This window comes from Aulonocara sp. 'chitande type north' Nkhata Bay, linkage group LG16, assembly GCF_057382095.1.
Source record: "Aulonocara sp. 'chitande type north' Nkhata Bay isolate Kocher_YH1m ecotype deep benthic linkage group LG16, A_spYH_male_GT1.1, whole genome shotgun sequence".
NCBI lineage: Eukaryota > Metazoa > Chordata > Actinopteri > Cichliformes > Cichlidae > Aulonocara > Aulonocara sp. 'chitande type north' Nkhata Bay.
In genome coordinates this window covers 619,668-633,300 of record NC_141359.1, presented here as the reverse complement: position 1 = coordinate 633,300, position 13,633 = coordinate 619,668, and the positions used below count along the sequence as shown (strand labels likewise).

Genomic DNA, 13,633 nt, shown 5'->3' with positions numbered 1-13,633 from the left:
ACGTTATGGAGAAGAGAGACAATTTCAGCAACAACACAAAGAGAATATGAGAGAACGAATGAGAGTAAAATATTGGAACGGTTTTTCTTTTAGACAGATGCATAATATCAGATGTGCAATGAACATAAAAAGAAAATATCGTCAGATGCATCGACCAGCTGAAAGTTTACAGTGTCATCCAGATAACAGTTTAATGAATGAGGCCATATCTCGTTTCAGATCCAACATTAAATCAGCACCATCTTATGTTTGTACTGTTTGTCTAAAAGCTTCTTTTCCTAATCAGGTGAAAATCTGCAAAAGAGAAAATTACTCAAAACACCAAACTGTAGCTCAGCAGTGTCTAACTGGTAAATTTGTTCATGTGTGTGATGAAGCATGTAATGATCACTGCAGCTTTCCCGTTGAGAGAAAAAAGGAGTATATCTGTCACACGTGTCACAGTTCCCTCAAAAGTGGATGCATGCCCAGGCTTGCTGCTGTCAACGGTTTAGAACTGCAGGATATTCCAGCTGAACTGTGTGATCTCAACATTCTGGAGAGACATCTGATTGCCAAATGCATACCATTTGCAAAGATTATTCCTCTTCCAAAGGGCAGACAAAGACTCATACGTGGTAATGTGGTGTGTGTACCATCTGAAGTCCAACAAACAGTTGACTATCTACCTCGGCTCAGAAGCCAATCACAAATCATGAGGGTGAAATTGAAAAGACGACTGTGCTACAAAGGCCATCAGCTGTTCCAGACTGTCACCTGGTCTAAACTGATCGAAGCCCTGCGTAAACTGAAACAGATTCACCCACAGTACACAGATATTGTTATCAGAGATGATGCATTGCTTTGTGATCCAACATTACCTGATGATGACAGCAGTGATGAAGCCAGCATGGGAAGTGATGATTATGATGAAGCAGATTTAATGGAAATTGACAACTATGAAAAAGATGCCTTTTTGTGCGAAAGTGAGTCTGAAAGTGAACAAGCTATTAATATGCAATCCTGTGATGAACAACCAGAGGAACAAAATCCAGATGAACCAGAAAGTGATTTGAACAATGGAGGTTTTGCTCTAGAAAGTTGTCTGCAGCCTGTTGACATTTCAGAAGAGATTCTCTGTTTCAGTGATAACACATATTGTGTGGCTCCTGCAGAAAGAAACAATCCTGTCAGCTTCTTCAGAACTCCTCATTTGGAAGCCATGGCATTTCCTGTGCAGTTTCCTACTGGTCAGAATACACTGGATGAAAAGAGACTTCTTAAACTCACACCAAGTGCTTACTTCAAGTCAAGGCTTTTCAACATTGATGCAAGATTTGCTAAAGACACAAATTACCTGTTTTTCTCACAGTTTGTCACTGAAATACATTTGGCTAATTCCAGCATGACAATACAGCTAAGGAAAGGTAAAACTATGACCAAAGATGGACGCAAAATCACATCAGGAATGTTACAAAGTAAGACAGAAGTAGAGAAGCTGGTAAGAAATAAAGATGCAATCAGATTTATGCAGCCACTCAGAGGAACTCCAGCTTACTGGCAGAAAACTACCAGAGATCTATTCAGCATGGTTCGCCAAATAGGAACACCTCAGTTCTTTGTCACTTTCTCTGCTGCTGAGATGAGATGGCCTGAAGTGATTCAAGCAATAAAGAGACAGCAAGGTGAAGAGGTTGATTTTGAAGCCCTGGACTGGTCAGAAAAGTGTGAAATTCTAAGATCAAATCCAGTAACCACCATGCGAATGTTTGATAAACGTGTTGAGGCTTTGTTCAGAGATTTGCTTTTTTCTCCTGCACAGCCCCTTGGTGAGATCATTGATTACTTTTACAGAGTTGAGTTCCAGCACAGAGGTAGTCCACATATACACATGTTGCTGTGGATTCGAGAAAAGGTAGAAGCAGATGTGGATGACGACCAAACTGTCTGTGACTTTGTGGACAGATACATCTCAGCTCAACTCCCTGATCCAGAAAAACAACCTGAACTGCACAAAAAAGTCACTGAGCTACAAAAGCACAGCAAAAACCACACAAAGACATGCTTTAAGAGTGTGAACTCTGGTTGTAGATTTGGGTTTCCCAAACCACCAGCCACAAGAACAATGATTGTGAGACAGGATGAGGATTCAGACACTGAAGCTGCAAAAGCCAAACTCAGACCTTTGTTGAACCTGCTGAAGGAACCTGAAGCTGCTTCCCTCACCATAGAGCAGATTCTGTCACGATGCAACTTAACAATGAATGAGTATGAACAATGCCTCCAAGACATAAACAAGAAAACAGCTCTGATTCTGAAACGTGACCCAAATGAGTGTTGGATCAACAATTACAACCCAGACCTGCTTGAAGCCTGGAACTCTAATTTAGATGTCTCATTCATTTTGAATGCCTATTCATGTATAGAATACCTCTGTAAATATATAACAAAGAAAGAATCTGGCCTCTCTGAATACCTGAAGACAGTTATTGACAACTCTGATAAGAACACCGTCAATGAGTGTGATGAAATGAGAGCTGTGATGCAGGCTTACTCAAAAAAGAGAGAAATCAGCGCACAGGAGTGTGTGACTCGAGTCTGTGGCCTAAAAATGAAAAAATGTTCCCGCAGTGTTGTATTTGTACCAACAGATGATAACCCAGTAAAAATGAGTCGGCCCATGAGCTTCCTGGAAAGCACAACACACGACAGTTGTAATATTTGGATGACAAGTTTGAGTGATAAATACAAATGCAGACCTGAGACCCCAGAATATGAGGAAATGTCACTGGCTGATTTTGCTGCCTTGTGCAGGTTGGTGAGTGGTCCAAATGAAGGAAAAGATGTGCTTCCTCTTCTAAACCAGCTTGGATTTGTACAAAGGCGAAAGAATGATAAACCAGCTATAATCAGATATTACCACTGTTCACAGGAAAAAGATCCTGAGCAATATTATGGTCGACTGTTGAGACTTTACCTTCCACACAGATCAGAGCAGGAACTGAAACCACAAGGGTTCCAAACCTATCAGTCCTTCTACAACTCAGGTTTTGTACGACTTCCATGTTCAGACCACAGTGAGTCTGTGAAAAGGGTTGTGAAAAGAAATAAAGACAAGTATGAGAAGAACTCTGAGGATATTGAGAGTGCACTGGAAGAGTTTGAACAAAATAGGGATGTTGTGATTGATGAATGGTGTAATCTTGCTCCTGAATCTGAAGTTGTGAGGCTGCAATGTGATGAGAATCTTCCTGAGAGACATTCTGATGATGAGAACGAACAGGAGAATGTCCCCGACTACAGTCGTCAGTCTGATGCTGTAACAGAGATCAGAGCCATCAGAGAACAACCTGCAGTAGATCCAGCCGTGGTACGTGTAATGTATCAGAATCTGAACCAGAAGCAGGCCTGCGTGTTCTATGCCATAAGAGACTGGTGTATTCAGCGAGTTTGTGGTTTGAACCCAGATCCATTTTTCTTCTATATCAACGGTGGTGCAGGAACTGGAAAGTCACATCTGATTAAGTGTATTGACTCTGAAGCATCAAAGATCCTGAGCAGACTGCCTGCTAATGCAGAAGAAGCTGACATATCAAATCCAACTGTTTTACTGACTTCATTTACCGGTACAGCAGCTTTTTCTATCAATGGCTCTACATTACATTCTCTACTGAAACTACCCAGGAGTCTGAAACCACCCATTCAAGGACTTGGTAACCAACTGGATGAAGTCAGATCTGAGCTGATGAATGCTGAAATTATTGTTTTGCTTATGTGGATGCAAGACTGAAACAAATCAAAGGCACTCAGAGACCTTTTGGTGGAATGTCAGTTTTAGCTGTTGGAGATTTTTACCAGCTGCCACCAGTGCGACAGTCTAAACCTCTCTGTGTTTACGATCCAGAACAGATTGACCTATGGCAGGAACATTTTCAGATGATCACTCTAACCGAGATCATGCGTCAGAAAGATGATGTGGCCTTTGCAGAGATGCTGAACAGGATTAGAGTCAAAGAAAAGACAGATGAGCTTTCTCAGTGCGACAGAGATTTGTTGTCACAGGCTGTGACTGCACCAGAAGAATGTCCAACTGAGGTCTTACACATTTATGCCACCAACAAGAATGTGGAATCCCACAACACAGATACCCTGAAGAAGCTTCATTCAAACATCATAATCATCAATGCAGACGATTTCCAGAAGGATAAATGTACAGGCAGAATGGAACGAAGAGACAAACCATTTACAGGTGGGAGAAATGATTTACCTGACACTCTGAATGTTGCTGAAGGAGCTCGAGTCATGCTGACCAGAAACTTGGACACACTAAACGGTTTGGTCAACGGTGCTTTTGGTATACTGGTAAAGGTGGTGAGATCTGAAAATGATGGACACATAATTAAACTGGGGCTCAGGATGGACAACCGGCAGCCTATGAGACACAACCGCAGTGCTAATGCAGCATCTGATGATCTGGTTTACATTGAGAGAGCAGAGGAGAGTCTGAAGTTTAAAGGAGCAGTACGCAGACAGTTTCCTGTAAAGCTAGCATTCGCTTGCACAATTCACAAAACTCAGGGTCTTACAACACAGACAGCTGTAGTTTCAATGAAGAACATTTTTGAACCAGGTATGGCTTACGTTGCTCTCAGCAGGGTGACGTCTCTCAGTGGACTCTATTTGCAGGACTTGGATGAGAAAAAGATTTACGCCAATCCCGAGGTAACTGCAGCGCTCCAAACCATGAGACAAGCCAGTGTTGAGGAAATGATGCCTCTTCTTCAGGTCAGAGAAACAGCCAGCAGACTTGACACTCTTACACTGATCCATCACAATACGGAGGGTTTGCCATCTCACATCAGTGACATCAAGAGTCATCATGAAATGTGTTTAGCAGATGTTTTGTGTCTCACTGAGTCTCACCTTCAAGGCTCCTTTGTTGCAGACAGTCTTCATTTGGATGGCTACACCATGTTCAAACGCAACAGACATGTGTCCTACACAAACTTTCCTCACATGGCCAGCAGAAGTGGTGGGGGAGTTGTTGTGTATTTGAGGAATCATTTTCAGGTTCAGGTAAAACAGTATCTACATAATGTCACTGATCTTGAGTTTTTAGTGTTGAAGGTTCAGGCTCCATTCCCTGCACTCATTGCTGTTGTGTACAGACCCCCTGACTACAGTTTGACACCATTCATGCAAAACCTGGTAAGTCTTTTAGATTCACTTGAAATAATGGACTGTCACCCAATAATTGTGTGTGGAGATTTTAATGAGAACCAGTTGCAGAGTGGAAGAAAACAGATTCTGGAGCAGTTTCAGTCGAGAGGGTATTCACAGCTGATCACTTCTGGCACTACAGACAAGAACACCCTGCTTGACCTCATTTTTATTTCTCAGCCACAGAAATGTCTGTATTCAGGTGTTCTGAGATCATATTACAGTTACCACAACCCTGTCTTTTGTGTCCTGTCCTCGAGCCAATCATGAAATCGTCTGGTGAGTTTTGAAACAATTACAGATCATGTTTGTTACAGAGTTTACTGATTGTAGAGCATGAAAAATATTTTTCATTGAAAAAATTGTCTTCCCTACTCTGTCTGTAAGAAGACCCTTTCTTATTGCAATGTTATTAATCATTTCACCAAATCATTGCTGAACTTCATGCAGAGCAGAGAACATCTGCTATCATGCACCTCTGATCTGAAATGTGCTGCAACATTTATTAAACCAACATCATTTCTTTTATTCTCATGTTTTAAATGACTAAATCTTTTTACTGTGACGTATGTAGCTCAACAAACGAGATCTTCCCCTCCAAGGGCTTGAAAATATGAAATAGTAAATAAATAAATCCCACATAAATGCAGGTATTTATTATGGGTCACATGAATAAATACAGACAATTATATTTTCTTGATTATAGTAGCTTTTGTAGAATCAAAAGTTTTTGTGATGAATGAGTTTTTGCTTATCATGTTTTACAGGTAAAAAATGTCAAAAGTTATAAACTATCTTTAGGCTACCAGAGATGTCTATAATGATACATTATGTAGAGAAAAACATTAGTACAGCTTACAGAATATGTATAAAAACTGATTTAGAAGTAAATGGATAGTTTTCTGAAAGTTCCCGACTACAGTTTAACACCACCCACCCAGATCACCCCCCCAAGTGTCTATGTAATGCTGGTATGGTGTGTGAGTTTGACTTGGCCTTTATCCGGGTGGGTTTGGGTTTGGGTGGATAAAGGCCAAGTCAGAATTCTCTGAGCAGCTGGAAAAAGCTGCTAATAAACAAAGACATCAAAAAGTGTGGGCTTTAGGTGTAGCCCCCGCTTTCTGATGCACTAATTAGACTTAGTAACCGACACCCCATACCAGCATTACATAGACACTTGGGGGCTGAGCTGGGTGGGTGGTGTTATAAGCACGTGTTTTGTTAGATATATTTTTTCAGACACCATCTTCATGAACTGCTGAGCCAAACCTGATCCATCAGTGCTGGACTGCACAGATAACTACATGCCACAAGGAGACTGCTGTGTTATGAATTGCCATACCAGTGTGTCTTCAATGGAGAAGATGACACACCCATCACCTGACCTCCTGCCTGATCTGGAGACCATCATCATGCTACCACACTACACACCTCTGAGACCATCAATGATGACTCATACTGAGGAAACTGTATTTCCTGTCAGAGATGCTCAGTGATCCTCAGAGCAGAGAGAGGTATCATTCTTTATCTTTGATAAAAAAAAATGTCAGTGTTTTTAATTCAATTAATTAATTAAAATCCTGTTTATTGCATAAATAATTCCACACTCAAATGATTATACTTGTTGACACTTTTTGAGTTTTAATTCACATTATGGATTACAAATCTATGCTTTTTCTACTCTGTCTCTCTGTGCAGGTATTGCTGTCTTCTGAGTTCTTCCGTGTCCCAACTGAGGCCTTCAAACCTCATTGCAGAGCTCATGTCTTTCCTCACCATCATGTGAGTGTGAGATTGCTCTGGATTCTGGTTATGTGGCCCGCAGCACCTATAAGGTATTTCAACATTGTTCATTGTATAACTTATTTGTAGTTTTTAGGGTTTCTACAGACAAAAAAAATGTTCCTTTTTCTGTATTTTTTAGAACAAGCTCGTCCAGTGTGCCTGCATTCCAGCTTCTTAGACTCTACGCAAGTGGACAGAGTATCAGTGTTTGGCCACTCTTACAGACACTGACTTCTGTCAATTCACTTCTACTGATCGGGTACCTCACTCCAGGAAGACAGAGGGCTGCAAGCCTGTCATCATTTCCAGTGTGGCTTTGTATTCTTCGGGTAGCATCAGATTTTTCCCACAAATATTCAAAGGTAACACTTGTTTTAAGCTTAGTTATTAAATCAAAAGTCTTCCCTTGTGTCATGTCTGTGAAGGTTCTCATGATGTCCTTTGATGTAGTCTCTCTCTTCACTTGCATACCCACTACAGAGGCAGTGGAGACTGTCAGAAAACGACTGCAAGAAGACAGCTCCTTGGAAGACAGGACCAACTTCACACCCGATCAGATGTGCACACTGTTAGACCACTTTTTGAGTTTTAATTCACATTATGGATTACAAATCTATGCTTTTTCTACTCTGTCTCTCTGTGCAGGTATTGCTGTCTTCTGAGTTCTTCCGTGTCCCAACTGAGGCCTTCAAACCTCATTGCAGAGCTCATGTCTTTCCTCACCATCATGTGAGTGTGAGATTGCTCTGGATTCTGGTTATATGGCCTGCAGCACCTATAAGGTATTTCAATATTGTTCATTGTATAACTTATTTGTAGTTTTTAGGCCTTAACACAAATAAAATGTTCCTTTTTCTGTATTTTTTAGAATAAGCTCGTCCAGTGTGCCTGCATTCCAGCTTCACAGAAAAGAACATCAGACACCAGCGAGGGAGGATAAGAAAGACAGACACAACAACATTGTCATCCCCTATGTAGCCGGTGTATCAGAAAAACTCAGGAGAGTTTTCTCCAAATACGACATCCCAGTGTACTTCAGACCCAGTAACACACTCAGACAGAAACTGGTTCACCCGAAAGACAAAACTCCTAAACACAAACTTAACAATGTGGTGTACGCTGTACAGTGCAGCGAGGAATGCCCAGACTTCTACATCGGAGAGACCAAACAGCCACTTCACAAGCACATGGCACAACATAGAAGAGCCACCTCCACGGGACAAGACTCAGCAGTTCATCTGCATCTAAAGGACAAAGGTCAGTCTTTGAGGATGCCAATGTTCACATTTTGGACAGATGGAGGAGTGAAAGAAGCCATTTACGTCCACTGTGAGCAACCATCTTTAAACAGAGGCGGTGGTTTATGACACCAACTGTCTGCCATCTATAATCCAGTTTTGAGTTCCCTCCCCAGACACCGTAACGTCCACTCACACCCTGGGAGTGGGCGTGGGTGATTTCCTGACCTCGGGAAATCACATGATAGGGTGGGGCCAGGTTTCACAATGAGCTCACCCGAAACCCTGGCTGATTGGGACCCACACCCACTTTCACACCTTGGCTCATGTGATTAGGTAGAGGATCATCAGGGGGTTCTTTGTCCCTCTTTGGGGGGAAACTCCCACTGGGTTTAAATCTGGGACTCTCCACCATTGACCCTTAGAACTGAAGAAGCTTCTCGGATGAGAGGTGAAACGTCTTCAAGGAACTCAAAGAAGTCCAGACGCTTTTCTTTCCAAGCTCCTTAGACTTCACTTGTGTTAATTACATTTTATTTGTTGTTGTTTTCTTTTAGATTTATATGCAGTGATTGGATGTGGTGGAGCTTTGTTAACCGTGTGGAAAACATCTGTTTGTGATGATATTTACAATGAGGCTTTAAGGTGACAGTTTCCATGTAATTTCAATCCTTTTACTAAGCAAAAACATGTTTGCAATTAACATATTTTTTCAGTTTTGTCTTTTGGATTTATGGTTAACATTCCTCTGTGACAGCAAATACTAAACTGGTCCAAGTAACCAGCATATCATTGGTCAAAGGCAAAAAGGACCACATGTCACACTAGCAATGAATTTTTGACTGTGTTTGTGTTAGTATAGAGTAGGTCTAACAGTGGTTTTCCACATCTGCTCTAATATATATAGATAATGGGTCAGACATATAAAGTCATTTTGAAAAGTTCATAAAGGTCATTTATATGTGTTCCTCTTTATCATTTTATATAAGGTCACACAGCTGACTTGAGTTTTGATCAGGGTAGAACCATAACATTCATGCTAATGGTTCTACTGTTTACAGTTACTTTATGATGGATTTCACCCTGGTCACAGCACTATCTGAAAAGCTGTTAGAGGTAAAGTTAAGCCAATTAATACCTCATCATAAGTCACTCTCTAACGCAGGGCAGTGATTATTATTCACTGTAATTTATTCCACAACAATGTTCTTTATTTGATTCTTTAAATATGCACATCGATTGTTTAGCTCTGTGACTCTCCACACCTGAAATATATCACAATGTGGACTTCATTTCGACAGTATTTTGTAGATTGGTACCATATTTATCATCGAATCATCTTGTGCATTTATTAACTAAATGTTGTTTGGGTTTTTTTTGTTTGTTTGTTTGGGGTTTTTATGTTGCCATTTTTACATTTCACCAACTGTGTAAATTCTGCAATTTTACCTTGGTTTTGTTTCACATCAGTTTATCTGCTGGCTGGTATTCCTGTCTTCCTTCTCTCACCCCAACCGGTCGCAGCAGATGGCCGCCCCTCCCTGAGCCTGGTTCTGCTGGAGGTTTCTTCCTGTTAAAAGGGAGTTTTTCCTTCCCACTGTCGCCAAAGTGCTTGCTCATAGGGGGTCATATGTCATATGATTGTTGGGTTTTTCTCTGTATCTATGAAGCGCCTTAAGGTGACTTTTGTTGTGATTTGGCGCTATATAAATTGAATTGAATTGGTTTTCTTTCTTTTCTAATGTTTCTGGTCATTTTTCACAGTTAAACAAGTAACTTTGAGGTTACTTCATCGTTTTCAGCTGTTATCTGTATAAATTTTTTTCCTAATAATTACATTTCTGCAAAATTATAGCAGTTCTGGTAAGTTGTAATATTTCTGCCAAGTTATTAATTTTTGACTAAATTATTACATTTCTGCTAAGTTGTAGCTTCTGGTAAACTACAACATTTCTGCTGAATTGTTATGTTTCTTCTAAGTTATTGCATTTCTGATAAGTTATTACATTTTTGCTAACTTGATGTTGTTCTGCAAAGTTATTAAAATTTCAACAACTTTTTAAACACTGACTTTGATTTCTTCAGCTTCTTCAGCTATTTTCAACTATTTTCAGCAGACAGCTTCAGCTTTACAGCATGCACACTGCATTTTCGCAGGAAATGCAAATTTTTCTAGTATAGATTTGTTTAACTGACTGAAGCAATGACAACAGTCTTCTCCTGAACACCAACACCAAGGAGGTGGTAAAGAGTTCACCAGACCTAAAAACAAAACAAAACAATGCAGGACAGTCTGCAAAGATGTTGAGTCAGTCAGACATCGTGCAGAGCAGATGAGGAAGAAGTTGTAATCTAAAATGGAGAACAATAAATACAGCCACCTAAGCATCCTCACAGGACAAGATGAACTGCAGTGAGAGGGTCATCTTACTGCACTGCAGGACTCAGAGGTTCAGGAGGGTCTTTATCCCCATTGCCATGAGGCTTTTTAAAAGAAACTACTCACATGTTCTTCTCACATTTATTTCTTTTACTCTAATAAACACTGGTAGTAATCATATGAATTCTGAGCTAAATGGACTTGCCCTGATAGGCTTCAGCCAGCCCAGAAGCTAATACACCACAACACTTAGGGAAACTGAAACTGACTGTTATTAATGTTTTCAAACTGTTTAAGAAAAACATATATAATCTTTCAGCCTTCTAGAAAACACACATAAAAACAGTATTATATGATGTTGAACATACAGATAGGCAGTTGTTGGCCTACAGGAGTGTTCTTTATCGAAGGTTTTAAGTGCTTAAAAAGTCTGTTAAGCTCTGTACAGAGCATGCAATGTAACTGTACATTAGAGAGTGTTTTATAAACCATGTCTTCTGTTTCATTTAATAAACATGAGACTGCTTTATGCATTTTCAGCTATTTATTAGATTTTATCAGATTAAAAAACACTTAGCATAAGAATGCAGTTGAAACTATAACTTTTAAATATTGTTTAAATGAATGAACATAGCAACTTGAACATTTTAAAAAATACAAACAAAACAAATGAACTATATTTATATATATAGATCTATATATATATATACATATCTATATCTATATCTATATATATATCTATATATATCTATATCTATATATATTTATTCTGGTTTTTTTATGTGTACTATTTGTTTTCCTTTGATTTTTACAGTAAAAGTGATCCTGTGCTTCTCAAACTCCTCCTCGTAGGGCTTCCACATTTCCTCTTCAATGAAGAGGGTTTCTCCAGTTAGAAGGAGAACTTGCAGCTGGGTGGACTGCAGTGCACTGCACTGCTCTGCAGTGTCCACACCAACTACAGTTACTTGAGTACTTTCATCTTCCTTTGTCTGTCAATACACAAAAAGCATATATTTAATATGGTAATCACGTCTTGATGCATGCTCAATGATCCATGTAAGTAAATCCCAAAAGGATGATTCTGTTCATCTGGACGTAGCATTTTCAAGTGGGAGAAATGTTTTGTCACTCATCCAGGTGACTTCTTCAGTCTGTTTTACCCAATCTTTTAAACAGTACATTGCATAATGACTGAAACTAGCCCACTGAAGAAGCAATAGGCTGGGAGGTCAGTTAATTGGTCAGTAATATACAAATTGTCACGGGCACTGATTAAAGACCACAGAAACCTGCAGTCCGCTGAGACTGAAGAAGTCACTTGGATGAGTGATGAAACATTTCTCCCACTTGAAAATGCTACGTCCAGATGAACAGAGTCAATCTTTTGGACCACCTATAATTCTAAACATTTTGGCAAATGACATTGCTATTACATGTTGGTACAAACATATGGCTTCTTCATACCTCAGTCTTTGTATGGGAAGTTGACTGGAGCTGTACTCCATAGGCGGAGCGGTGCACTTTCACATGGGAGATCTTTACCTGATCTCCGACACGAACGTCAACAATTGACGCCTCCCTCCACAAGGAGACAGTCATGGTATGTCCATCCTGAAATCACAAAAATGACAGAATGAAACATTTATTCATTAACTAATGGAAATCTCAAATATGCCTATTTTCACCATTTTCAATATTACACTTTAGTTGCACCATTACCTGTTTTAGCTGGAGAGTGCGTATTGGCACCAGTTGTTTGCCTGAGCAAACTGTCCTCACTGCCGAACACTGAAAATTCAATTAAAATATAATGTCAGTTATAGTGATTGCATAAATCTGTGTGTGTACATCTAGGTGCTACTTTCTTGACTTACTACATCTATTATTTTATTATTGTTGTTAATGATAAATCTACAACCATTTACAAAATAATAGTGGTTGATCTTGTTCTCACCATTTTGTGTTTGTTTGACAAGAACAATAAAATTATTATTTTTACTTTTAAAGACAAAAAAGTAATGGTTTCTTTGAAAACCTGAAGCAATATCAATTCTGATGGAACCACAAATATTTACCTCCACAACCTCCCCTTCCACTGTCATGAGCCCTCCAGATGTTGGGCTCATCTTTAGTGGTGTTACTGGGGAAGGTGGATTAAGCAGCTCCTCCGCCTTAATGATGAGGGCCTCCGAGACTGCCAGGGCAGGAGCTTTAAAGAACTGTGTCCTCGCAGTGATATTGATGAGATAAGGGGGAGCTTGGCCCCTCAGCTCATGTCCCCTCATCATGTAGGACATGTCCTGTTTTACTTTGGAGGAGAACTCTTCAAACAAGGTGATCTTCAGCACTGTTTCACCGTCTGTGATTGCTGCCACTTTATTTTTTTTTGTTGACAGTGCTTTGACCTCTCCATCCTCAGTAACCCAGCTGATCACCTGATAAATACATAAATAAAGAAATGTATTTCTATGATCTTACTCCATAGTCACGTTCATACATGTGAAAGTCTACATCATATGATTGTTGGGTTTTTCTCTGTATTTATTATTGTACGATCTACTGTACAATATAAAGCGCCTTAAAGCGACTGTTGTGATTTGATGCTATATAAATAAAATTGAATTGAATCACCTTTAGCTGGTCACAACATTTCAACACCCGGATATGAATGGGTGGGGGCCGGAAATACGGCGTCTCAGGCCGGTTGTCAGTCAGTTTCCTTAAGGCCATTCTGACAAAAAAAAAAAAGCAAAATAAACACATTAACAGGTTCATACATTTCTGCTGGATCCAGTTCTGACAGAATACAGTAACACCTGTTGCTTTCATGTCATCTCTTCACATTTTGATATAAAACAAACACATCATGAACTTCCTCAACCCTACGTGTGTTTCTGAGGTTCCTGCTTGATATTTACATACCTGAAAACATTTCAATATTTTTGTAAAAACACAAATTATCTTTACAAAATGTTGGTCTGAAAATTAATTAAACGCTTATGAGCCTTCATAAAATACATACAAATAT

General features: G+C 39.7%; 2 protein-coding genes across 3 annotated transcripts; one reads left to right on the top strand and one right to left on the bottom strand.

Moving 5' to 3' along the window:
- Positions 1 to 3,754: 3,754 nt before the first annotated feature.
- On the top strand, positions 3,755 to 10,130 carry LOC147310726 (ATP-dependent DNA helicase PIF1-like). Of its 2 annotated transcripts, XM_086266275.1 has the most exons (6): positions 3,755 to 6,713; positions 6,898 to 7,034; positions 7,124 to 7,346; positions 7,465 to 7,543; positions 7,630 to 7,766; positions 7,853 to 10,130. In XM_086266275.1, the coding sequence occupies exon 1, from the start codon at positions 3,805 to 3,807 to the stop codon at positions 5,467 to 5,469; it is 1,665 nt and encodes a 554-aa protein (XP_086122401.1). In that variant the 5' UTR covers positions 3,755 to 3,804; the 3' UTR covers positions 5,470 to 6,713; positions 6,898 to 7,034; positions 7,124 to 7,346; positions 7,465 to 7,543; positions 7,630 to 7,766; positions 7,853 to 10,130. The 2 variants fall into 2 exon arrangements, with proteins under 2 accessions (XP_086122401.1, XP_086122399.1); XM_086266273.1 differs by having other exon boundaries at positions 7,465 to 7,766.
- A 1,236-nt stretch (positions 10,131 to 11,366) lies between these two features.
- On the bottom strand, positions 11,367 to 13,356 carry LOC147310725 (uncharacterized). Its single transcript, XM_086267416.1, has 5 exons — positions 13,237 to 13,356; positions 12,681 to 13,040; positions 12,325 to 12,393; positions 12,070 to 12,216; positions 11,367 to 11,594 (listed from the first exon to the last, which is right to left on the bottom strand). Exons 1-5 carry the CDS (start codon positions 13,333 to 13,335, stop codon positions 11,367 to 11,369), a joined length of 903 nt encoding a protein of 300 aa, XP_086123542.1. The 5' UTR covers positions 13,336 to 13,356.
- Positions 13,357 to 13,633: the final 277 nt, after the last annotated feature.

Excerpts from the sequence above, each read along its gene's own strand:
- LOC147310726 (XM_086266275.1), top strand. The coding sequence starts at position 3,805 with ATGTCAGTTTTAGCTGTTGGAGATTTTTACCAGCTGCCACCAGTGCGA.
- LOC147310725 (XM_086267416.1), bottom strand. The coding sequence starts at position 13,335 with ATGGCCTTAAGGAAACTGACTGACAACCGGCCTGAGACGCCGTATTTC. Across the intron at positions 12,394-12,680 it reads TGGAAGGGGAGGTTGTGGAG|TGTTCGGCAGTGAGGACAGT; the intron begins GTAAATATTTGT and ends TTGAATTTTCAG. Across the intron at positions 12,217-12,324 it reads GCACTCTCCAGCTAAAACAG|GATGGACATACCATGACTGT; the intron begins GTAATGGTGCAA and ends TTGTGATTTCAG.